Source organism: Argopecten irradians, chromosome 7, assembly GCF_041381155.1.
Source record: "Argopecten irradians isolate NY chromosome 7, Ai_NY, whole genome shotgun sequence".
NCBI lineage: Eukaryota > Metazoa > Mollusca > Bivalvia > Pectinida > Pectinidae > Argopecten > Argopecten irradians.
Window position 1 is genome coordinate 38,142,240 of NC_091140.1, and position 26,979 is coordinate 38,169,218.

General features: G+C 33.4%; 1 protein-coding gene across 2 annotated transcripts; it reads right to left on the reverse strand.

The window, feature by feature from the left end:
* Nucleotides 1-1,112: 1,112 nt before the first annotated feature.
* Nucleotides 1,113-26,979, reverse strand: LOC138328349 (uncharacterized). 2 transcript variants are annotated; one of them, XM_069275110.1, is made up of 12 exons: nucleotides 26,828-26,979; nucleotides 21,416-21,925; nucleotides 20,664-20,910; nucleotides 19,767-19,929; nucleotides 17,827-18,176; nucleotides 16,815-16,968; nucleotides 14,196-14,260; nucleotides 12,854-13,013; nucleotides 9,631-9,968; nucleotides 5,532-5,611; nucleotides 5,060-5,123; nucleotides 1,113-4,811 (listed from the first exon to the last, which is right to left on the reverse strand). In XM_069275110.1, exons 2-12 carry the CDS (start codon nucleotides 21,913-21,915, stop codon nucleotides 4,704-4,706), a joined length of 2,229 nt encoding a protein of 742 aa, XP_069131211.1. In that variant the 5' UTR covers nucleotides 21,916-21,925; nucleotides 26,828-26,979; the 3' UTR covers nucleotides 1,113-4,703. The 2 variants fall into 2 exon arrangements, with proteins under 2 accessions (XP_069131211.1, XP_069131210.1); XM_069275109.1 differs by having other exon boundaries at nucleotides 26,803-26,979.

Consider the following 26,979-nt stretch of genomic DNA (forward strand, 5'->3'; position numbering starts at 1 on the left):
CAGGTAGCTTTAAATCGAAAACTTACCATGTTAAGAACACTTTATAATCACTTAACTTTATCGTAAAACTCATCTCAGCCATTCTAAATCGTATTTTTTTTTACCGGGGGAGACCCCCGGACCCCCTAACACCAAATTCTCGCGCCTTTGGGCGCTCGCAAATTCATCAAAATGCATCGTAAAACTCATCTAAGCCATTCTAAATCGTAATTTTTTCTCGGGGGAGACCCCCGGACCCCCTAAACACCAAAATCTCGCGCTTTCGGGCGATCGCAAAATCATCAAAATACATAAAACTCATCCCGGGGGTCACCCTCAGACCCCTAATAAAACACCAAAATCTCGCGCCTTCGACGCTCACACGCTAATTTGGCCAATTTGCGTATTCGTTAATTTCCTTTTAGCGACCCCACTGTCTATAAATGTGTACAAGAATTAAATTTAGTGATATATGAAAAATGTACATAAAGCATATATTATATGGTTGGGAGTTGAATTAATCTCCTCCTGTTGGTGTGGCGGGGGGGGATAAGAATGTACTCATCATATGATGTAAACTGGATGAAGAAAAATCAATGCATGCCGCAGTTTTAAATTTATGGATGTTTGATGTTTGTTATCTGCTATTCTGTATTTGCATATTATTATTGAGTTATCTCCCTCTCGGGTAGGTATCTATTCCATCGCGACATCTCGGAGTAGTATCCGGCAATCATCGGAAATATATCACCGGAGTTCCGAAGGTTGCCGAAAATTTCTCCGAGGTGATCCGATTGGGTATCTATTGTAACAGCATTATTTTGTAAGCGAAATTCACATCATTTGCTCTAAAACGTATGCCGGTACGCTCGCAATCGTTACAATAAATAAAGGGCAGATAACTGTGCAATACCCCAACACAGACTATATGATTTAAAGACTACAGATGGTAATAAAACCCTAGACATTAAAGGTATAGACATTTGACTGTTATTCATTTGCAATAAATTTGAAATTTCGGGCACATATCATATACATCAGTACCTCGGGATTTTAGGACCCAATAGCGTTTGTACATATGTCGTTTTATCAGTATACAAGATAATTTTTTGACAATAACAAAAAACATAACGTGGCTTTAACATTTAATAGCAACTATACAACACATTGCATATCATCATAGGTGTACGTTTTGATATTCGTCTTTAAAGCATCTATTTCACTAGAAAAAATAATTACACATGTACATAAATATCAAGTATGCTGACATAATACAGGTTGGCATAGACGTAGAGCAAAAATATTTACTAATCATAAAGTAATAAGAACTATAACTTTGATCTGTACAAAACAAGCTCTAACGGTAGATGAATGAGAAGTAATGAAATAATAATTAGATGAACAGCATATATAAATGTAGACATACAATGTGTCCAAAATTAGGAGATACATTGTAACCTCGATAATCCGGACGTTTGTGTCCCAATGTTCAAACCGTCCGGAATATTAATTTGTCGGACTGCAGGATTCCGATTTCTTAGTTAATCATCAAGTCTAGTATATATATCCGGATTGTGACTTGCAGGACTATCGGCGTCCGGATTATCGCAAATTCACTGTAACAGCACAACAACTGATTGTAAAGTCTGATCAATTGGTGATGGTCTTCTAATGAAATGTAATAGTCATTATTAATGCAATAAACGTTATTTGACGAAAGATCTTAAAAGGACTAAATCATTAGATTTACATAGATTTCTTAGGGTTTTTGACTTCCTACAAACGTTCTTATACCTGAAATTAGAAAGTTTTTAAAATTACAACATCTTATTTGAAATATTGGCAATGTTTATCATCGTTAAAATATCGCAGCTTTGAGTTCAAAATCGGGATCGCTGAAAATCTCATCCGGCTAATGAATATAGATGTAATAACACCAATATAAGAGGACACTTTTTTTATCGGTTATATTGGTATGATTCAGTGAAATAGCCGATGCATACATTGACAAGTAAATCAGCATACGTTCTATGAAGCTTTAGAGTATGTGATGGAAATATGACAAGAAGTGAGAGATATTTTCACCCGTTAATTACGTATATATCATACATGTATACATGTGTACATGTACTTTATTAAGCAAACATAATTATACATGTACATAGGTCTACAATGTATATGTAAGGTATGTTTTGTTTTGAATACATAAGAATACACATACAATTTAGATATCTAGTTAGGTTGATATTTTAAGACGCTTCATTGCCGACAAATGGTATATTTTCACTATTAAAAACAGGATCAGACTATTTAGTGTTTTCTTCAGTTACAAAAGTTACTTACTTTACATTATTACCACCATTGAAAAGTTTGAGCTTCAAATTTTACTTCAAGTTAGAAATATGAAAAATAATTAATTGCATCCCGAAAAATTCCGTGGCACTATATCCTATATGGAATTAAGTACGGATTGCGCATGCACCAAAGGCAAACGAAATTATTCTATACTATTTTTTTGTGTTAATTAGACATATGTACACGATAAAACACCAATTATATTTCAAATGATGACTATCATTTATGCTCTGTCGGCGGTGGAGCATCTTAAGTAAATCAGATGGAAAAAGGTTAAATAGCTAGTGAGATGTGGGTGAATGTCCATTAGACGGATAGACATTATAAGTAGGGATATATATAGGGAATGTCATTAAGACGGATAGACATTATAACTAGATATATTTATTACATAGTTTGTTAATACCAATTTATATTTGAGGAAGTAGAATATTTTTAACTATTATCCCGACTGTTCAATAAAACCTTAGTACGCGTATATTACTAGTTTTTCCTTAATATAAAATTTATATATTAGGCCATTTTTTTAAACCTAATGATAATGACAGGTTTAGCGGACTAGTACCTAATATCATGACAAATGAAAATAAAATAATGGTAGAAGCAAGTATAAAACCATATAATATAATGAAACTTTTCTTTATAGCTGCAAAAACCTGTACAATATATGAATATTTACACATAAAAACTCTTAACAAAACTTCTACATGCGTTTCAACGTTTATTAGATTTAACACAGTAATCAGGAACTTGTAGTCGATAAATTGGCGTTTTCAGTCGATAGCAGATACAGTACAGTATGTCCATAAGACAGATGAGATTTCCTGCGGTAAATGATTCCACATCGCGCATGCACGCAGGGATTGTTTACCTCGCCGAAAGATAATAATATGAAATAGTGATTAGGTCGTTTCTATTTATTTTCAGTTTAAAACAAAATACACAACCTTTACAATTATTTTCAGTTCTATAATTCGTTTTATCTTTTATTACATGATTTTTTTAACGATTTAGTCCCTTTAAAATTATATTTATTTTATTCTTACTATTTAAACCATATAGAAAATTTTGCATTTCACAATACATGTACTAGTATTTAAGTCTGGGTTTAAGACTATATGGACTATGGATATCATGCTAGCCCGGTTTATGATTCAACAGCAGCAAACTCAAACCACGCATCCTATATTCAGCTTTTACAGAAATGCATATAGTACTGGACATCTACTTAATATTTTAGGAAAGTTTACATGACACCCCCCCCCCTTTATTTCCCGGTACATCTCTATCCAAATATGAATCTAATTCCTTGTTCTCGTTAACTTACAATTATGATTTAAGAGTTTTAGCACTAAACCATATTTACCAAAACAAATATTACGGTTTCTAAAACAGAACGATAAAGCGTGATCTGATATATTTAACACTTTCAGGTTCTTTTAGTTTTCTATTACAAAGTTACAGACATTTGATAAGTGGATTTTCTTTATTTGGTCTGTAATACGATATTGCGCACACTTAAACTTGTATAATAATAATTTACAAATTATCAAATAAAGAATTGATAAACATATAGATTAATTAATACAAAAATGGAATCAAAACATATTAATAAATACATAAATGTATATAATAAATGTTCTCGGTAAGCAGGATTTCCTCCATCGTCGTTTACTCACGTTACTTATCCTACTATAAACTGAGCGTAGTGGAGTTTAGACACATGATTTCCGAGGAAGGGTTTCCCCATGCCTGGACGGTAAAATTCTTCAGAAAAAATTGAATAATACGCAATACTTTGCAAATTATCGTATGAAGAACTAATAGTTATAACAATCAATTAATACAAAACTAGAATTTTAATAAAAAAAAACATTTATAAAATACGATATAAATGTAAATAATATATGTTCTCGTTATATCGACCCTTGGACTACATCTGGAGGTTCTTTGTGTGAAAACAGATCAGACAGGTAGATTGGTCATTTGGTGTACAATAAAAGAATCTTATGACTGTGTGTTATATGACTCTAAAGTTGATCGTCGTTTCTCTGTAATAACCATCTGATGTCTTTGTTGTTCAGATATTTTCTCTCCTGAAATGCCTTTAGTTCTACTATAACTTAGTCCAGAGCTGGAAGATATACTGTGGAATATCGAAGATGAACTGAGGCATGAAAAATCATTCTTTAGTTTAACACGAAAGAACAGGCGGTGATAATTGCATTATGCATGATATAGGACATGATCATGGTGTCAAACGTAGTACTAGGTTCTATTTGATGATATTAGATGCTTATCTCTGACTTTCATAGTAGATGTCACCGCCGACTAAAATGTTTTTATCCCTCTCTCATTGAAACACAAAGCTACTCTACTTCAGCCAGTTTTTCTATTGCGTTGCTGATCCTCATCAGTTGCTCCAGGCCTTTCAGTCCATCTTTGTCTTTTAGTGTTTTATAGAAAAACTCTGGGGCCTGCAGAATATATTATTAAACAAATGTCAACTAACTTTGTAATCGTAATTCAAAAGTGTGTACAGTGTAAATAATCAATATATTATGTTCAAAACAAATAGATTATATTGCTACAAACTGCAATCGAAACATAGAGATGATTATATAGCTACTAAAGAAATTTGCATATTATGATGACAAGTGTAAAATTCATTTTATTGTATACCATTCGCTTATGGACGGATTAATATCACTTTTGTACTACATACTTTGACAGATATCTTGACAAGGAACTGTAGCTGTTCACATGTGATTTGGTTCATCCCTGCGTATCTGAATAAAATGATATAAAATCTTCCATAAAAACAACCCATATTACCTTAGGTTACGAGACCAGCGTCATCTACGCTACACTTTTATTACTTATGAGTGTTTCGTATCGTAATACAATCAATGTCTCCCACAATAAGAGACCAGATATAAATCCTGTGAACTGAAAAGTAATCGCATAGGCTTATATATTTCTTTCTGTTTTATTCCATAATAAAGAATTACTTATTCAGTTATTCGTATTCTGCAAACATACATTGTATGTCTAGCTATATCTGGAACATAATCGTTGGTGTTACTTTTTCGATAAGCAAGGAATTACTTCTTAACCAAAAATTGATTTACAACATAGTAGATTACATTAAAAATTTGAATATTATAAAAAATAAAAATACGAAACACAGTACTTACATGGTCAACCTATTGTCGTCAAGCCATTTATCTTTATCATCTTCTGTCCATAACGTCAACGGACTGACATTCTTGTTGCCCTGAAAACACGATAACTATATAAGAAACGTCAATATGCAAACATGACAAAATCCTAATAAAGAAGAGTTTGAAAGATTTATTTTTGTCTGTCCTGCTACCTAGGCCGGGATCTGGGGGGGAGTCCTCGTGGCCCCCCCCCCCCCCCCCCCCCCACACACACACACAACTTAACGAACCAATGTTTTTCTGAAGCCTTATGACCCACTGATAACGAAATCGAGAAGTAACATTGTATAAACTGGGATGAACTTCCAGTTATGACGTCATCAAGATGACTGCCATCTCGAATTTCAATAAAAATTGTAAAATAGTCATAACATTGGCATTTTTCAACCGAAGAAGACAAATGAGGCATCAAAAGGACCACAAAAAATACATATCAGGCATATATACTCCAATACATGTAGTTATTGCTACGCAGGAAATGAAAAAAAAAATTCGGATTTTAAGCTCAAAAATGGTAATTTTTAAGCAAATTATTCATATGTGGCTTGACGCACCAAAATGTTTGCCAACAGCAAACTATTATTTCTAATCAGTTTTTTGACCTCTTATTAATCAGTAAAAACAACACCAACAAAAAAAAATGTTAACATTGTATAAGCTCCGGTTATGACGTCATCAAGAAGGCCGCCATCTCGAATTTCACTAACTGTTGAAAAATAGTCATAACATTAACATTTTTTAACCGAAGTAGACAAATGAGGTATCAAAATGATCATAATAGAATAAATATTCATATCGGAACCACATAATTCAATATATGTAGTGATATCTAGGTAGGAAATGAAAAAATCGGATTTTAAGCTCAAAAATGATAATTTTTTAGCAAATTTTTCATATTTTGCTTGACGCAGCAAAAATGTTTACCAACAGCAAATCAATATTCGTAAACAGTTATTTGACCTCTGATCACTCAGTAAAACAATAAAATATATAGAAATACAAAAAAGAATTATTGTTATACCATCATTAAGTTTACAAAACATCACCGGGTGCGTATACTGTGTATATGCTATTTTTCTAACTCCAAACCGCTGACACTACAGTTTCCTGGTGTATTATAAGTTCCTTAAATAGATTTGACTATTGGCGATTTATAAGTAGAAAACATGAGTGTAAAGTTGACAGAATATCTAGGTAGGACAAGTCACAGTTTCGTTTATTTCCTATGCATAGTATAAGCAAAATGTTAGATGGTTACCAAAATGTCACATATTTCTTTCACTGGTTCTCAATTATAACCATTATCATTGTGCGTGCTTTCCCGCCTCACTACACTATCCTCTGACGTGACTCGGCATGTCTGGTAGCTCGTACATGCAGTCCGAATCAAAGTAATCGAGCTATCAGTATCCAATTCGTCGAAAGCCAGAGCGTCGTCTTCGATGTCGATGAGCTGATGTGACACTACATTACCAGTGGTGTTCTAGCCTGTCAACTTTCATGGCCCATCCATGGCCAGAATTTCTATAAGGAACAACAGGTTCAGGGATGTGGGATCGCCTTCAGATTCTAACATATCGTATATGCTGTTTCAGACTTCTCAGGAAATTACACCAGATCCAGATTCTTCGAATGGTGGAATGATTCCATAACTTCTTGATTTGTATGAAGCACCATTCATCAACCTTCTGGACACTCGTGCGACTATAGATGGCACAGGTGATATCCTCGAGGTCATTAATGAGGTAATAAATGTTAAATGTTTTTCATTTGTCAGTCTTTCCCCAGTCCCTTGAAGGTACTGGTTGTGTCACATCTGGTGTATGCGTGGAGACACCATTGAAGACTCTCCAGAATAAGTTTTCTACAGTGCTCTCCAGACTAGGCAAAGAAAGGAACTTCACTGTAGACCTCATTTATGACCTCAAAAAATTCACCTGTGCCATCTATGGTCACTGAAGGTTGAAAAGAATGAGGAATTGTGCTTCATACGAATTAAGGAGATGCAACTCAACCCTTCGCAGAATGTGGCTCTGGTGTCTTTTCCATCCTACCGGAGAGGTCCGAAACATCATATACTATATGTGAATCACCAGATTGAAAACAGGATGAGCTCCCACATCCGCGAACCCGATGTTCTTGATGTTACCTCTGGCCATGGACGTTTGACAAGTTAGAACCACGATGGTAAACCGGTAATGTAATGTCACATCAGCTCATCGACACTCTGGCGAGAAAGCACGCACAACGAAAATGCTTATCATTGAGAACTATTGAAAGAAATATGTGATACTGTAGTAACCATCTGACATTTCCTTACGTTATTCACAGAAAAATAAAGTTGTCAGTGGATGTTTCTAAAAGAAACAAATTTCGGAAAGTGTCGTGGTATTAACGGAATCAAATGCTTTCTTCAGTTTTAATTTGATACCCTATTAGTTGGCGTTGTGCTGTAAAAATTCATTTTGAGACGCTTTCGAACATGAAAATGGATTATGTTAGGAAATTGTCAAGTCCCACTTAGATATTAAGCCAACTAAAAATTCAAATGTGTTAAGATATGAATCGTCAATTGCCAATGTTATCTTCAGGAAATTCTAAGACATCCGGAAGCTGTAGTGTCAGCGGTTTGGAAAAAACAGCAATCATATACCCTGTATACTCACCCGGTGATGTTTTATAAACCAAATGATGGTATATCAATAATTGTTGTTTTTACTTATCGATAAGATGTCAAATAACTGATTACGAATAATAGTTTCTTGCTAGGAAACAATTATAGCTGCGTCAAGCAAAATATGAAAAATTTGCTGAAATATTACCATTTTTGAGCTTAAAATCTTATTTTTTTTTAATTTTCTGCGTACACATCACTATATATATACGACTATTTGGTCCTTATATCTGTATTTGTTGTTCCATTGTGGTAATTTTGACTATTTTTAACTTTTCTGTGAAATTTGAGATAGCGGCCATCTTGATGACGTCATAACCGGAGCTTATACAATGTTAACATTGTTTTTTGTTGGTGTTGTTTTTACTAATCGATAAAAGGTCAAATAACTTATTACGAATATTAATTTCTTGTTGGGAAACAATTATAGCTGCGTCAAGCCATATATGAAAAATTTGCTAAAATATTACCATTTTTGACCTTAAAATCTTATTTTTTTTCATTTTCTGCGTACACATCACTATTTATATAGGACTATTTGGTCCTTATATGTATTTGTTGTTCGATTGAGGTAATTTTGATCCCTCATTTGTCTACTTCGGTTGAAAAATGTCTATGTGTTGTGACTATTTTAACTTTTCTGTGAAATTCGAAATAGCGGCCATCTTGATGACGTCATAACCGAAGCTTATACAATGTTAACATTGTTTTTCGTTGGTGTTGTTTTTACTGATTGATAAGAGGGCAAATAACTGATTAGAAATAATAGCTTGCTGTTGGCAAACATTTTTGCTGCGACAAGCCAAATATGAAAAATTTGCTTAAAAATTACCATTTTTGAGCTTAAAATCCGATTTTGTTCATTTCCTGCGTAGAAATAACTACATGTATTGGATTATATGGTCCTGATATGTATTTTGTGGTCTATTGTGGTCATTTTGATGCCTCATTTGTCTTCTTCGGTTGAAAAATATTTATGTTATGACTGTTTTTCAATCTTTAGTGATGACGTCATAACCGGAAGTTCATCCCAGTTTATACAATGTTGCCTCTCGATTTCGTTATCAGTGGGTCATAAGACCAACCTAACCCCCCCTAGATCCCGGCCTAACCCTATTGTTTTGTCAAAGATATGTTTACTTTAAAATCAAAATCTAATAATATTTCGTTGAAGTATCGAGCAAATAGCTCAATATGTTTTACACATTCCATAACAGGGTATATAAAGTGATAACGTCAGAAGACACTATAATGATGGACAAAACCTACTTATACACCATCATACTTTGGAAGTTTTTTCTTCTTTCACTTTTATTAGATTTCCACAATTATTCCCACGAGTTTCAGTTCTCTGGATGTTTAAGCTATTTTAAACAATAGGTAGATGCTAAAGTTTACCTGTTTAGATTTCGTCTCTTTTGGCTGTTTAGTAGTAGCATCTTGTTCTGTTGTTGGTTTCGAGGTCGTCGTTACTGATTTGTCAGCTTTTCTGTCTACAGGTGGGACTGCGGGTAACGCACTCGCGATCGGTGGACCAAGTTTTATGTGGTGGGATATGGCCTTGATAACATCCTCCATACGTTTTTCGAATGTTGTCTGGTCATCTAATCCAAAATCATAAAATTTGTAAAACAGATCTTCCCCAAGAATCATATCCAACCAGCCCGGTAAGTTCGGACGTCTTTGCATCATAAACGGAATGATGATCTTGTTCTTCTTCTGTGCTAAAACTGCCTCTGTTAAATGCAAACCAGCTTTGAAGGACTAAAGTAATTTTGTAAATTGCATTCACATAGAGATTGAACAGTCTTTTAATTGCGTTAAAGGTGATATGAACTCATTTCTATACAGACATATTCAATGTAGCGCGTTAGCGCTACATGTAGAATATATCTATATCCAATTACGTTCATACCACCTTTAGAATATGTCTGTATTCAGTTGCGTTCATATCATATTTAACACAATCAAAACACTGTTCAATCTATATATTTACATAAAAAGCCTATTTTTACGTGTTCGTCGTCAAATTTAAAAGGGTGTTGGTTGCTAAGCTGGGTTACTACTATAGTCAGGATGACCGAATATATAGCTCCGATTTTTAAACGTTATAGCTGCAGTTTGATTTGAAATATAGCAATGACACCTTTCAATTATTTTTAAAATATGTTTTTGTAAAATATGTTGGGTTTTTTTCAAAGTGATCATGTATCAATAATATCCACTTCGAACAAATATGGTTATAACCGAGGCGGACGACAACTGTTATGTCCTTGTCAGAGTAGTGATACGCTCCAAAGTGAAGCAAGCCGCCATATTTGATTTTCAACCGAGGGAAGTTACTGTGATATTAACCTATTTATGGTATGACCTGTGCGCTGCTAAATGTTTGTTATGGATGTATCGGTATACGAAAGCGATATAGATCTAAATTCTTCATAGTAATAACTTTCCTTTTCTTGTACGGGGGATAGACAATAGTCCAGTAAAAATACGAAAAATAGAGGCCTAACCTCCAAATAATTGCAACAGAATTTGTTTTCTGCTTTTGTGGGTTGGAGGGTGTAAGTATTTTACCATGAAAAAAAAGTCGCCAAAAATTAGAAGTTCGGAAAGTCGTTTTTTCAAAACCCCAAAAATATGAAAATATAAAGAAATCACACTTTTGACCACTTTTAAAGGACAATATCTGCTATTTTTTGCTATACTTGAAATATGAAATCGGGTATAAAGTAAGACAACCATTAGGTTAGTACAAATAAGTTGAAATGATATAATAATTCCAATCAATCAAAGAAATAAAGAAGGAAGAAAACGGCTCAAAACCTTTTGAATTTAGCTAGCATTACCGTTTTTGTTCTTTTTAAATGCAAATATTTATAAAAACTTACCCTGAACAATATCAGTGTATGTTTTATAATGCTTCCAAATATGTTATATTTATATATTGTGTATTATATTTTGTACTTGTTATTTTATTTTGATCATTTGTTGTAAAAACGGTATAAATATGCACATCTTATCAAGTATTAAAAACTTCCTATCACGTTAATTTGGCTGAATACCAAAATATGTCTTAGTCCATAAATCTGCGATACAAAAATCTTCTTTTTTTTCGAATATGCTTTATTCGTTTGTCTTAATATTTTGCCAGTAAATAAATCAGAACTGTGATGATTTTCAGCTATAAAATTGAAATTGAACTTTAATTTTATTCCTTTATCTCATTGAAAATTATGTAATCCCCATCCGGTTCCATTATGGAAAAATGAAAAACTGTCCTGTTCAAATATTTGATCAAAAAGAAACTTTAATCCCACTTTATGAAGAACGCTCCATTATGGTGGTAATATCTGCCAAAGGATTTTGCAATATGATTAGTCACAAAATAGATATTCACATTTTTTATATTTAAACTTAGGGACTTAGCCAATTAGAGAAGTTTAGTCAAATTGGCACTAAATGAGGATTTGATCGACATCACGTCTTTTATTTTTGGGGATATCTTGATATAGTTGTCTCTTTTAGGTGAGTATAGCCTACATAGAATCTGAATTGATAACTATCTAAACACTTGAAACGGTACTTACTGAATAATTTTTGAATAAAAAAGACATAATATGTAATTTGGACTTCAAAATATCGTTGGAAAAGGCCAAAAGACCAACTTTGAGTAACCATGTTATCTCAGGTAGTGAAAGTAAAATGTTTTACTTTTAAAGCCTTTAATCATCAAGTTTTATTAAAAAGATTCCACAAAAATGAGTATCAATAGTATTGTTGATATTAACAATTTTTTATCTTAACAATCCAGTAAAAGCACATTTGGCTGTTACAAGGACATACATGTAATTATGCAATTTTCATGTGTTGATTTTAACTTATGTTTTTGGCAATATGTTCTGTCCTTATAACGTTCTTGCCATACAGTAACTTTCTAGTATCTAATTATAACCATGTAAGTTTATATTTGGCTTCAAAGTTGGCAAATTATGCAAATATCCTTATTTTTCTGATTTTTGGGGGTCAAGAAAAACACTTTCCCAAATTTTTATTTGTGGAGACTTTTTTTCTTGTAAAAAACAAAGTCAGATCTGTATGAAAAACAAAGAAAAAAATATGTTGCAATTATTTTGGGGTAACACCCTATCTTTACTGGACTACAAGTGTTTGCATAACATGAACATAGCCATAATTTTCTTACTTATTCATATAATCATCCTAACATTCCTTTCATTGTTCATATATCTCTTATTCTAACTCCCTTATTCTATTACAATCTCACTTCATTTGATTCGCTTAGGAATATTTTTTGCCAAGTCAATACGCAACGTAAATGTTTCTATTGTGACGTCACGATAACGTCGGATTTCCACGCCATTCCCGGATTTGTTTTCGTCGTGGAATGCAAAAAATGAATAGGCCAATCAGAAAGCCAGAAAAAAAAATTAATACAATATATAAAAAGAATCGCTAAATCAAGTCATCACAAATAAAACAAATATTGTCTGTCATAGTAAAGATCCCAGTGATCTTGTAAATTTAATTCTTATTTTCGTGTTTTGAGCTTTGCTCGTATTTTAGCACCTTCTTTAAGATGATATTAACCCATTAAACTGACCTGTTCGGCAATTTTTACTTTCGCCGTATTGCTCCGAGACACATATGATGACAACCTTTGACTCATTGATAGCTTGAGACATTGCATCATAGATGTCGCCCTTCATGTTATAAACATCAATCCATACTCGAAAACCACGTGTTGTCAGCTTGTCATAAACCTGCAGTGATATTTTTCAATTATAAAATGAATACATGTGAACGAAATATATAGAATAAATTAAGTGTATATCGAAAAGTAATTTCTTAACATTGTTAAAAAATGATTAAAGGTAATTTTATGCTTTTAAGAAAAAAACATGTGTTTTTTCCTTATTGGTCTTTTAAAGCATTTGTCAAGTATATTGTATTCCTATATCTAACGAAAGAATTGGGGTCCAAGAACTACGTTTTGATATATTTGAGCTTGGATTATATTTTCTGAAATATTTAGAAGAATATAGTCTTATAACTTCTAAAGATAGAACAAAATACAAAGCTATTGTAATTTTTCAAATACTCACAAACTTTATTTATTATTCTGGACCGTCTCGTTACGTAAAAATAATGTTTTGGCATATTTTCGCCACTAAACAATCAATAAATAATGAAATGAAAACCTATGTCAGTGTCACAATATTTACATATGAGATACACAAGGTGATATTATTGTCAAAAATTATATAAAACATGAGGTTTTCACTCAATTTTTTCACAATTTTGTAAGCTTACATCTTACGCTTTGATTGATCATATTTGACTATTTTTAAATACACGGAATGTCGCGGTATATCGGAAACCATCTGGAATTCGAAACGACCTCCGTAGCTTCCTGTTTATCATCCTCGATACTCCAAGGATTACAAGCACGTTTAGAACGGTATTTCTACCTATGAACTATCTCAAAGAGAAAATAACTGACCAATCACAGGCCTGCCGACACTTCCTTCGAAGGTTACAAAAAGAGCGACGCCCAACTTCAAAACAACACTGTCAAGTACAGAGTACCGTAAAACAATTCCCTTTATGTACATAACAAGATGAAATTACCTGTCTTCTCTAGCCTTCAATTTATGAGATTGTCCTGTGGTGTATGTAACGTCAGTGATAGTAAACTCTGGAGCATGCCCGCTTATCATCTTGAATTGGTGCCATTTTCAAAAGAATGGACCTACCTTAATTATTTATAGGGGTTGCTCATCAACAAAAAAGCTGGAGTGGATGCTCCGGAAGTATAAGCGCTGCTGCTTTGTTTGCTAATTAACCTACCGAATAAACCACGCTAGATGAGAGGGGAAAACGCAGAATAATCTTAAGAAAATGCATATTGTATTATAAAATGGAAAGTACCACCTGATTCTTACCTTCAGTACCATCTTTTGATGTGCCCAGTTATAGCTCAGCATGATTTGTTCAGATCTCGATTTTTCTGTAAGTAAAAATTCAAATATATAAGACAAAATATTCCACAAATCCCATGTTCAAGCGGAGGTCGATGTATAGCATATAGACTCGGATTATTTTAAGAAATATCAGTTGTATATTAGTGTTGTAACGTCAAAGTCGCATAGATATTGGACTTTTAAATTCCACTGTCCAAAACAGAGTTCATCAGGGTGGTATTTTATGTGCATATAGGTGTTATACTGCCCCGGTAAAATATAAATAAAGACTTCCGATAATGTAAATCGGGGTGGTATAACATCATGAAATAAAAAAAAATGTTTAAAAGCTTCGCGTAATAACGCCAAAAGTTTCGCGTAATTACGCGAAAAATTGTTTTCTTCTACCAAAATGAGCCCAATTGGCTTTCGTACAAGCTTTCGTATGAATTTTAATCAGAAAACAGCTTCATCAATATTCCTTAACCGTGAAAAATCCGAACTTTTTTATTTTGATTACTTTAAGCTACGAAACTTCTTTTAAAATTTTATAATATTGATATTAAATGAAGAGACGTAAGGTACGATAATTAGAGTTATCGTTCCTTCAGAACGAAATGTTAATATGACAACTTTAATCTTAAGTATCAACCCGCGTATAATCGCAAGTTAAGTAATAAGGAAACAGACGCATATAATGTGATGACATTTTGGACTAAGGCAAATCCAGGCGTGATCGACATGTATATACTGAGACAGTTGAACAAATTGAACTGTTAAAAGGCTATATTTAGATTTCTAAGTCATGTGCCTTATTTTCATAACTTTTCCTAATATACTGTATTCTGCCACCTTATATTGGATGGAAAACAGATTTTGTTTCTTGTTCTCTTAAAAGTATGTATTTGTAAGAAATTGAGTGTTAAGTCAGGCCGATATTATCGATTATTAATTAACTATCTATGTTATTACACTAGTATGGATTTTCCGGCCGAGCTGTATTTGGCCAAACTCGGCCAATATTGAAACAAATTGACGCAACTCGTCTAATATGATATTGGCCGACTTTTTCTCGTATTGGCCGACTTTGAACTCGGCTAATATTGAAAAACGCGCCAAATCGAACGCGCCTCGTCATTCGGAAGTTCTCGGTGTTATTAAGTTATTTGACCTAGCATCTAGAGGGTTTACGAGATCAGTCAACAAACAACATGGAGATTGACGAGTCGTCTGTCAAAAGGGCCAGGGACAAATATGCATAAAACGGCGAAGATATGCTTGGTGTTTTGATGGATGACATGACTAGGTATGCAATTTTATCTAGGACTCGGGATGCGCACGTAGATTTATCACTGACTGTGCAGTTTGTAATACACTTAGACTAAGTTATAAATCAGATATCTAGACCTACAAATTACAATGTTAAATGTATGCAGACATAGATAGTTAATTAATAAAAGTGTCATAAATCAGCTGTTATGATATTGGCCCAGTTATTAGGCCTTGGTCTGTCACATTGGCCCTCGGCCTTCGGCCTCGGTCCAATATCACAGACCTCGGCCTAATAACTGGGCCAATATCATAACAGCTGATTAATAACACTATATTATTATCAATTTCTTATTTATACAACAGATTCTTTTTGATGAAATGTGGGTAGCAGAGACTCTTAAATGATTATTTATGAAAATGGGTAAGTATTCAAAACTTGTGATGTCATATGCAGAATATTTCCATTTCTTCGATATTATGTCATTATTCATATATCAGAATAAGTTTATATATTGCAGAACACCAGTGTAAGTAGGATTTGTGCTGATATTTGTGATGTCATTGAGTATTATTGCATCATAGATATGTCCATACATACTGATGATGTCATTTGATAACTACATGTGATAAGCTAGGATGAAGGCCTACTAATTAGTTTGTTCATCCTTAACATACAATAGTGATTGTGTAATATTTATCATAATCAATACAACGTTCCACTACACGTGTACATGTATATATATATATATAGGGCAAAGAACAAATAAAATTACATGTTAAGGACGGTCACGGACGTACACAAAAACATAAACAATGAACACATATAGAATATATTGCATTCAAAATTTCAGCAAACTCGTTCTTTCGTTTTTCTTATTACCCTAATCGAGGTTATAAGCGTGTTGGTAGGTTTAATTAGTCGTTTAAGTATTTCGTTCAAGAACGATAACTCGTTATCGCTCTTTCTCTTCATGTAATACTTCAAACTGTGATAAGAATTCCTAACATAATGAAATAGCTCCAAGAGTTATCTCCCTTTCGCAAGTCTCTTCATTTAATCTGCGACACTCCTTCATGTGTTGCAGCAGTAATGAAATAAGTTAAATAAAAACACCATTATGCAATTTAGTATAACGTGAGAAAGTTGAAAGAGTGACATCCTGTGTAAAGCTATATGTTGTGAAAAGGCTGATCTTAGGGCTTCAAACCTTGGTAGCTTTCCGGAAACTGCTGGGGAAATACAGTTGTGTTTTCTTTTAGGAAAAAATAAACGTTATAAAGTTCACGAACGTTGATGAAACTAGGATTGTGCGAACAATGGCTACTAACCTGCAATATTTTGTCCTAATTCATCATCTTCAGACTCCGTGTCTTCGTCAGAGTCATTGATCACAAAGTAAGCGTATGAGGCTGCATTGGCAAGGTCGGTATTTCCAGGATGTCTTCTTAGCTCCCTTAACCTCTTCATTAAATCAGTACTGGTCTGTAAGTGTATGAAAAAAAATATATAAATTCCATTTGAAATTACAGCTATAAATGTAGTTTGAAACTCATTAAATAAAAAAAATACAAATTATACAAATGCAACAGAAAAACAGAAAAAAAATAATAGCAAATATAATACATAGAAAACTTTACATGTATAGTAGAACATGTAATTATTGACATGTCGAAGCGCCACTAACACTGGAAGACCATTAAGTCTACTTTTATAGTGGTGGTCTAATTTTAGCAACCGGGACTAAAGTTGATGTCTAATATTATAGAGATTATATTACTATATTATAGAGATGGTCTGACCAAGTCAAATATTGAAGGACCGCGTACTAGATCTCGACGTGACAAACAAGAATGTGTCTGACTAATTATTCAATGGAGTCCAAATTCCCTAATCCTGTCTTAAACTTTCTCTATTAGTTTGAATTTTGACACCATGTTCTAAAAACATCACTGATTATCCATGTCAAGTCTAAAATATGTTTGACCGGTCGAATTATGACGACCTTATCTAAACTTACCGTCACTATTCTACTTCATAAGTTATAGCCAGGTCTAAATAAAAGAATCTGTGGTAGATACCTAAATATGACCGGTCTTAAAGTGTATGGTCTCTTATGTAGCTTACGATCGCAATATATGTAATGACCTTTTATTTTGGATAATTAATATACTATCTTTACACCGTGTTTATCTTATTATGACAGCTTTATAGCTATACCAATATACTTCCAAGAATTCGTGTTATTCTAATTATGTTCTAAATTTGGCCTTTATGGTCTTCCAGTGTAAGATAAACTTCAGATAAAGTAACAAAAATCATTGTTAACGCATAAAAACCTACCTTGATTTTACCACGATTGGTTTTGTCGAATATAAGTTCCCAGATGACTTTCACTCCAGCCAAAATTTCTGTTTCGACTTTGCTACCTATAATAATTTCTTTGAGCAGCCCAAAAGCATCTGGAATTTCCATGATTTTTGTTTTGTTGCTATCGTTTCTAGCTATTCGGGATAGCCCATCTAAAAGTTTTTCAACTGAAAATCCTTGCTGTCGTCTATTTTCTGATTTTGTAGCTGCCCTGACCATTTCCAGGAGGAAGTTTAATATCGCTTTGTCAGTTTCCAGTAACGCCTTGCTCTCTTTATCGTCCATCATATGTGCCAGGGCCAGCAACGTAAGAAGTTTCACAACTGAAATATTGCATATTTATATATTATTTTAGAGTCAATTGAATTGCGGATTTAATTAAGCATTGAAGTCACTATTTCTTAATTTCATCGGGGTATGAAATAAATTTTGTTTGCAAACTTTTGATTCTTACAGTTTGCAAACAAAATTTATTTCATACCCCGATGAAATTAAAAAAATAGTGACTTTAATGCTTATAATCAATTTTCCAGGCTTCTTAAAGTGAACAGTCGGGCAAGGATGGCTAAAGTCGGTAAAAATGGTGTGAATGTATCCAGTATAATTTCTTATGAAATGGAAAAATAAAATCTCTCGCCAAAATCTGTTTGCGTACGAAGAAATTAATTTAAAGTGTAGGAATCCTAATACGTCCTCCCGGCTGACTATATCCGTGGTTACATTTACACGCAGCCTCGCTTTCAATACTTTCAACTTTCCTTTACTTTAATGGTCAGAACTGGGAAACGTAAGCAGAACTTGGCCGTCGTATTAATATATGAGAACTTTTGGAAGGCCAATGAACGCATTTAGACTGGTTTTCTTTGCCCGACTATTCACTAATAAAAATGAAATACGTTTACACAAACGATTCCATTGATTTTTTCCAAGGATTATTTTTCCAAATCGATACGCAACGTCAATGTTTCTATTGTGACGTCACGATAACGTCGGGTTTCCGCGCCATTCTCGGATTTTTTTTTTTTTTTTTTTTTTTGATTTTTTTTATCGTGGAATGAAAAAAATGAATAGGCCAATCAGAAAGCCAGAAACAAAGAGAAAATTAATTATAAACAAATGAAGGACAAAGCTAACGCTAGAGCTGAACAAAGAGAACGAACAATACCTGCACACTTGATATATATTTGGATCCTTGATTTGATATAATATTAAATATCATATATAAATTATAACTATATTATATGAATATAGCTTTTACTATTAAAACGTTCATTAACGTTAAGGCATTCTTACAGTTAGACATTGGAAAGCAATACAGACGTTACGGACAAATCGTATGATAAGGAACAGTTTTCCAACTTTTGTAATGTTTTTCTATGTAAAGTTTTAACAAAGGATGTTGTTAAAGTTAAGAACATTAATAAAATAGAGACCTGATACATGATGTATATCGTAATTGAGGCATGACAGTCAACAAGATTTCATCAATCTTGAACATCAATCTACGTTCGTAACATGCATCTTCAGTCAAAACAGTTACAAAAATGTATTTGAAAATACGAAGATATAGTCTGATCGTTCATGTGTATGTCATTGCAGTTCGTTTTACGTATATACATGTAAAATTATAAATATGTTCAAACTATTCAATGTAGCATAAAATCAACAAATCAAAAAGACAGTTTATGGCTGAATTGCTAATTGATTAGATTAAGTTAAATTAAAAATTTGAAAAAAAAAATCATAAAATAGTATAATCTCGGAATAAATAGTAATATTACTGTTAAAATAACAATATATTTTGGTAGGCTTTTAGGACTATTCAAAATCAACAGATTATTATAATGGAACCGTTAGGAACATCTAAACAAATGCACTAACTCGTCTGATAAAAAGATCTTTGATATACGCACATGCATCGTCTGATCGGAGAAAGGGTTTAAGACACGCTAGGAGAGATACCGTCTGACCTCCGCCAGGCTGCGGTTCCACCAAATACATATCCTTTGTGATATTGGTACTTCTGGCACAGTTGTGGATGATACCCACAGCTGATTCGAAAGGATATGGCCTTCCCTTGAAAACGAAAATTTAAAGAAGATAGGCTCAGTATTCAGCATTTTTACGATTGAGAATATATTGTTTGTCTGGTATGTATTCGGTTTTCAAAATTCATTTTTGTTTGTCCAGCATTCGACGAACAAGATGATATTGAAACAAAAACATATATAAAAAACCTTTTCCCATTTCCAAATATGAAGAGGCAACTTTAAACATGAACAATGTAATCAAACCTCATCGGAAGCTATAACCCTTGTCCTTTATTGATATAAGGGTATATTATGTTATCATTCGGTTTAGGACCCTGAAGAGGATAGACATTGCCATTGGGAGATATATTTTACCACAGCCCCTAATCATACTGTATTACCAAATGTTTTGTTTGCATTTCAAAACTCAATATTTACATTTTCACGGCAATCCCGCTATGTAACCTTACCAAACGCATTTGGCATTGTTCAGTGCATGAATTGTCACTCGGACGATGGCTGTTGAAATGACTATTCCATCCTTGACGGTAATGATTTTTTTCCTCATTCAATGAAAATATAAGCATTGAAGTGCCACTGGGACGTTTAAGTATACTACATTTATTTCACGTCTTAGTAAGTTGTACATATTGTTATTCTATTATTTCATATTATTTTGCAGTCTCTCAATTTTCTTCTATAAAGTTTTAATTAATTTTGTATGGGATACACTCTTGTTGTCATACTAACAAGCGGAACACGTTATAATATTTACCATACCTTGATTTGATCAAATTCGTTTTTCTCCATTTCCATTAAATCTTTGGCCAAGAATCCAAACATAAGTCGTGTTTTAGCAATGGCATCTTTAAACTTGGAACTTTGATCTGAGAAATTCCATAGAATACTTCGGATTTCTTTAAGCAGATCCTTTTCAATGCCTTCGTCATTTAATGTATCCAGAGTGAAGGCCTCATACATGTCGTCTATAATGTACTCGTACAATTCCACCAGAGTTCTCACCAAACTGCAACAATAAAAGTACAAGTGTATAGGTATAAGCACAATCGTAGATCTAATTCTGTATTTGCATATTAAATAGTTATGTGCCATTGCAGGTAGGCATTGGTTATTACGAAACGCTTTTATGATAGTAATGACATATTTTCAGAGAAGTGGTATAATTTGTTTTAGGTATGACGTCACATAAGATGGCTTCCCGAAAGAGCGTTAACACTGTAATATGAAAATAATGGTCAAATGTATCTATGTAAGATATTAGAGTCGGGTTCTTCTGTTAAATAACCATTTTCACCACTGTGTGGAACTTTTTCTTTAAATATTCCCTAAATTCATGTTTGTTTAAGTGAACTCTTGAATGTATAAACAGCTTTACAGGCATATTGTTCTGAACTGTAAGCATTGTAGTTGGACCATCTCTTGCTGAAGAATTTGGGAAAAAATGATTAAAAGGCGATAATATGGTATCTAGTGCTGCATGTTTTATTTTTATTTTTATTATAAACTCTTACCCAATCTCGGCCATAAAATTTCCAATTGTTTCTCTATCGGATGGAGTCGTATATTCTTCAAACACATCAGAGATATCTCTTTTAAGGACTTTCCGAATCGGGTCAAAGTTAGCCTCTGAAGTTTTATTTTCAATTTCTGTAACAAATAACTCTTCGGCATTTTTCAAATTTGCGAATGTTTTTTCCATTTGTGGATTCACTGGTTTTCTTGTTGTAGAAATTTCGTCATCAGTTTCCATGGGAACCGTCACATTTGCTTTGGGCAATCTGGCCGGCATTTTGGAATCTGTGGTATAAGCTAGAACACTATTGATCTCTTGGAGTGATGCTTCGCTAGTACTGATGTACCTAACTTGTCCTTTCACGTCTTTGGGCGTTTGCTTTCTTGGAGCGGTGTCGTGTTTCGTGTACACATGTACTACACTATCACGCTGGTCAGTGGCACGAGGAGAATGTGAACCTACGGCTGTACTAGCTTTACTGCTGCATATTGCACCCATGTCATTTTAGCTGAAATCATTCAGAAATGTATTATGAAATATTTATCAAAATCTCAAACAAACAAAAATAAAGTTTTCTATTTGTTTTTGCAAATTCGTGGAAATCAACGTAACATTCGATAAATATGACCCGAAAGTATAAATATTCAAACTAAGAAAGGTCGAATTTGGTCAAATTTCAATGAGACTTTATTGGTGAAAAAAATGGCTATGGCCTATATTACCCTCAATATCAAGTTCGTTTCATACACGTTAAATCTACGAAACTCATCGGTGAAATTCGTATCCGTCGAGATCACAACATATATTGACGTCATTTGATTATTGATGACGTTGACAATGATGACATGACATTAAGAAATAAGTAATTTGGTCAAAGTTCACCGTGTCAGCCAATCAGAATACGTACAGAGTTTATAGAACGTGTGGTATAAACAAATTGTTAATCAATATAACACCGAAATTAGAAATTAGGTTATATGGTTATATATCTATATACACGAGCAAACGTTGAAAGAGTGAGTATATGTGTTATGAGAGGGTTGACCCTAGCGCTCCCTGACAGCTTTCCATAACTGCAGTGGAAGTAAAATTGTGTTTCTTTTGAAAAAAAAAATATAAATGCAGTGTCAACGTTAAAACAGACATGAATACTTTTTGATAATAGCTATCCTCTGTTTCTTAAACCCATCTTTCTATAAAACACAGATTTGTATAAAGAAGTAATTCTGATAAACGTTCAAAACTTCCGTACATAATTTTAGTGTCATTGGTGTTGAAATGGAATACGACGTTACTTACAGCTCTGTCATTTAATGTTACAACAGTACATCAAAATAGTTTATGATAATTGGGTTAATACTTTGTAAATTACAGTTTTTATCTTATATATTATATCATTATTGAATAGAACAAAAACATACTTCAAAGTTAGAATTGTATCTCAGCTAAAATCAACAACTAAAAATAAAGAAATGAAGAGAAATATAGGCTATGTACCGAACTTTTGCAATAAAATTATTAATGATAAAAACCGCTAAAGTATATATGCTACTACCATATGATACTGTTATATTTATATCGAATTATGATATATGTCATATTACACTTTGTAAGCCAGTATTACTCTCAGACGATGATCGCAGTGTATGTCGAAACATTGTATATGATACTGTCCTTGTGAATCATACCTAAACCATAGTCTCCTTAAAAAACACAAATTTTCCTCCAGGGCCTGGCTAGTGATCCACTTGTTTTGAGAGACTATACACGGGGAATACACCGATACATAGTAACATTGTCAGTAAAGCTCTGTCTGATCATATCAGTGTAAAAGTTCGAAGGTCTTGAAATCCAATAATTTTCTAATAAAGCTAGGGTCTCTCTGGCTACGTAGTATCATGTCCTCTGGAAGCCATGTTATAGTCTGTAGTTTTTTTTTATACTATTTGACAATTCATCTTAATATAATAGTTGTTTTCCCTTTTTTCATTATTTTTCATCATAGAAACTTCTTATCTAAACTATCTTACAGCACACAGTATATTTCAAATTAACAATATGGGTATATGTATACACGTTTTACTACTTCCTGCCATGGTTGTTAAGAACGTTCAGTGGACATAATGACAACTATATGTTAGTATTTCATAGTTACCTTCTTCTACTTGATTGATTATCTATTGTATACAGCTATTTGTAAAGAGGAGCTATTTTATATAATACAAATCACGGAACAAACGATAAAGCAGGTACATATGTAATTCTGAGAACCGATTAAACATTCCAAGAAACGAAAACGAGTAAACAGGCCGACAGAAAGATCAAATCCCTTGAGAAGGTCAGTAAACTTGAAGCAAACACACCTTTTATCGATCGAACAATTTATTAAAAGAGTCAATGTTGTTGAAGGCGCCACCCATTTATCCACACAGCAAAATCTGTATACTAGTTAAACCACAGTGTGATTTTAAAATATAATATCTGTTTGATATACCGGAGCTTTCCACTCATTGGACTGCAAAGCAGAACATTTATAAGCTTTTCTTATTTTTATGTACTCTTGTCTTACCATAATGCATTTGCTAAAACCACCGTAGGCGAACTCCACTGTATAAATCGCAATCGCATCTGGTATTTATACAGTGGTTTCATTTAGATACGGCTTTTACATGAAAACATCCCCAAATATTTGTTTGTTTTTAAAAATAAGTTTTGTCAATTTTAAATTCTGATCATGTATTAGTTAAGTCCATTTCAGAAAAAGTCAAGAGATAATCAAGGAGGAATGACTAAGCGATGCAGTAAATGCAAAGGACAAGTATAAGGCTGATGATATAGTTTAAGATTAATAGAATCTTACATTGGTCTGTCATGTGGACAGGGATATCTCAACCCGAGTGAAAGATTTTGTCTAGTCGACCCGAGGCTTGCCGAGGGTTGGCTGTCAAAATATTTCACGAGGGTCATATTAAAAAAAACAAGCGACTAGGAACTATTTTTTTTTATATAATATTGATAATTAATGGCGTCCTCGACAATAATCCACGCATATGTAACGATGATGTCATTGTCAAGCGTGTGTGAGATGTCTTTTCTTTACCCCGGTAAAAGACAGAGTTATCTTTTCCCTAGCAACCGCAGGATAACTCTGTCAGGAATGGGACAAAACGTTTCTATGAGAATCTACGTAATCTGTTTGAATTTACAAAACCAAACCTATTTTTCGCTTAAAAGCTTTATCCTAAGAAGCGATTTTCTCCAGTCATTTGTATATTGGAGTGACGGAACTGACGTGATTTATGAAATTCACCGGACATTGTTTTGGAAAGCCCACAGTTGATGGTCCCGACCAGCGATTCATTTTGTTGAATTGCCGTAAGACTACCCAAACACGCATTCTGTTTTGTTGTCAAACATATTTAACCTGAATAGTGGTCCGGCAATGAAACCAGTCTAAATGCGCTCTTTGGCCTAACAAAAGTCCTCATATATCAAAACGACGGTCAAGTTCTGTTTAGGTTGTCCAATTTTGACCATTGAAAATATGGAAAACCCCGTGTAAGTTTAGCACAATTCCAAAAATAAATTCTGAAAAGCGAGGCTAAGTGTGAGTGTCAACACGGAAGGACGTTTAAGGATTCCTGTAATATGAATTAATTTCTGCGCATGCAGAGAGTTTTTATTGGAAGTTTTAATTTCCTATTTCATAAGAAATTATACTGGACGCACATATACCAACACCATTTTTACCGACTTCAGTCTTCCTTTCTCCGACTATTCACTCTAAGTTTTATTTACATTCTCCCATCTTTCCTACTATACTAACAAGCATGAGGCTTGTGCCGTACTAACCCTGTCAACTATTCCAACTGTAAGTTGTGCCACCACAATGCCAGTTGTTTCTGTTTGTTCTAAACCAGGGTGAGTTGACAAGAAAACTAATCGACCATTGCCGTTGATGACGATCGATTTTGAATGGGATCCCTTTGCTTATAGAAAACAGATCAATAGCAAGTCATAAATTGAATGTCATAGATACATACATCCTTATATAACCACATCTATCTTATGATTAGCATAAAAAAATATAAATTAAAACCGAAAAAGCTTTTGTACCATCGAAAGAAGTGTCTTGTAGAAGACTGACACAGCACATTACGTTTTCCTATTTTACCGTTTTCTTTATTTATATTGACATTTTGTAAGTTTTGCGACATTATGTTCATATGAAAGACTTTTTACGTTTGTTTTTATTTTTGTTGAACTCATGAGTTATAGATAGTTTTACCACGTTGATGGCATTTATCAGAAAGAAAACCAACTCTTCATCAACTTGACATATACTTATAATTATTACATAGAAGTACAAATTCAGCTGTTTGTTACGTGAGGTTCGGTGGTCATCTAGACAAGTACATAAAACGCCAGCCTAAAATTAATATAAATCTTCTATTGACCTTAAATCCAAGATGTATTTGAACTAAAGCAAGTTCTACATTTATGTTAAAATGTATGAAATGTTTCATCTAGATCAATAACTTTCTAATACATCGAATTTGTAAAAATTGTTAGAGATCTTTCTTATGGCTGCGTACAAAGTTCCATTAAGTTCGATGATTATTAAATAATGTTATCGTGTTAACAAGTCTAACCATGACATTATTACAAAGGGCGTTAACTCCGTAAGTGACAATTTAATAAGTTACAAACTCCGAAAACTTAGTTCCATTAAACTATTTTATAAAACTATCGCTTGAAAAAAATATGAATTTTTTCATTCAGCTTATATAATATTTATATACGATATCGTATCCATAACGACGGACAAAATATTATTCAATACAATTGTCCAACTATAGATCACTATGACCTAAAATGACTTCAAACGGCTTTACAGTTGGTACCAAAGGATTGCTTCATTTCAAATTAGTTAGATGTAACTTCTCAATCATATTTCTTGGCCAACTAGTTCCAATAATATGCTTAAACCTTCTTTGATAGCATAGTTAAAGCGGCCATTTTGGATTTGAAGTGTAAACGAGGTTTACCACGGAGGGATTCGGGTGGAATTGTTTTTCTGGAGTGTAACTTACAGTTGGTAAACCTTTGTTAACATTATTGTCCAACCCAAGTTGCTAATTGCCTGGCCTACTGAACAACGGTTTAATTGATATAAAAGTATGAATTAATAGCCATTTTAACCATATTCCACATAACTATCGAAAGAAAATTCAAGGTCACAACCAAGACAATTACGCAGCTGTTACATGTCCTGAATATATTCAATTGACAGGGGAAATGCTTATAAATTTAACATAAAAATGATATTTTCGTCACGAATTAAGTGCTTACAAGGTCTATCAAACCTCTGTTAGTATTACTTACCAATAAAATCGCAAAATATACTCACTGTTCACCGCTTCACTCAAAAAATGACCGATGTTATCCACCGATGAGCCGGGTGTCGGCTTTCCTTATCGCAGCTGTGCATGTGTAATTCCGAGAATTCTACCCGTCATGTCTTTACATGTTTAAGGTATTAGATCTTTTGTAAACTGTTGA

Bases quoted from the DNA above. Each gene is read 5' to 3' on its own strand.
- LOC138328349 (XM_069275110.1), bottom strand. From the start codon at position 21,915: ATGGGTGCAATATGCAGCAGTAAAGCTAGTACAGCCGTAGGTTCACAT. The intron at 18,177-19,766 runs GTGCGTATATCA...GCAATATTTCAG, and splicing joins TCTCCGATCAGACGATGCAT to TTGTGAAACTTCTTACGTTG. The intron at 16,969-17,826 runs GTAGGTTTTTAT...ATACACTTACAG, and splicing joins CCAATCGTGGTAAAATCAAG to ACCAGTACTGATTTAATGAA.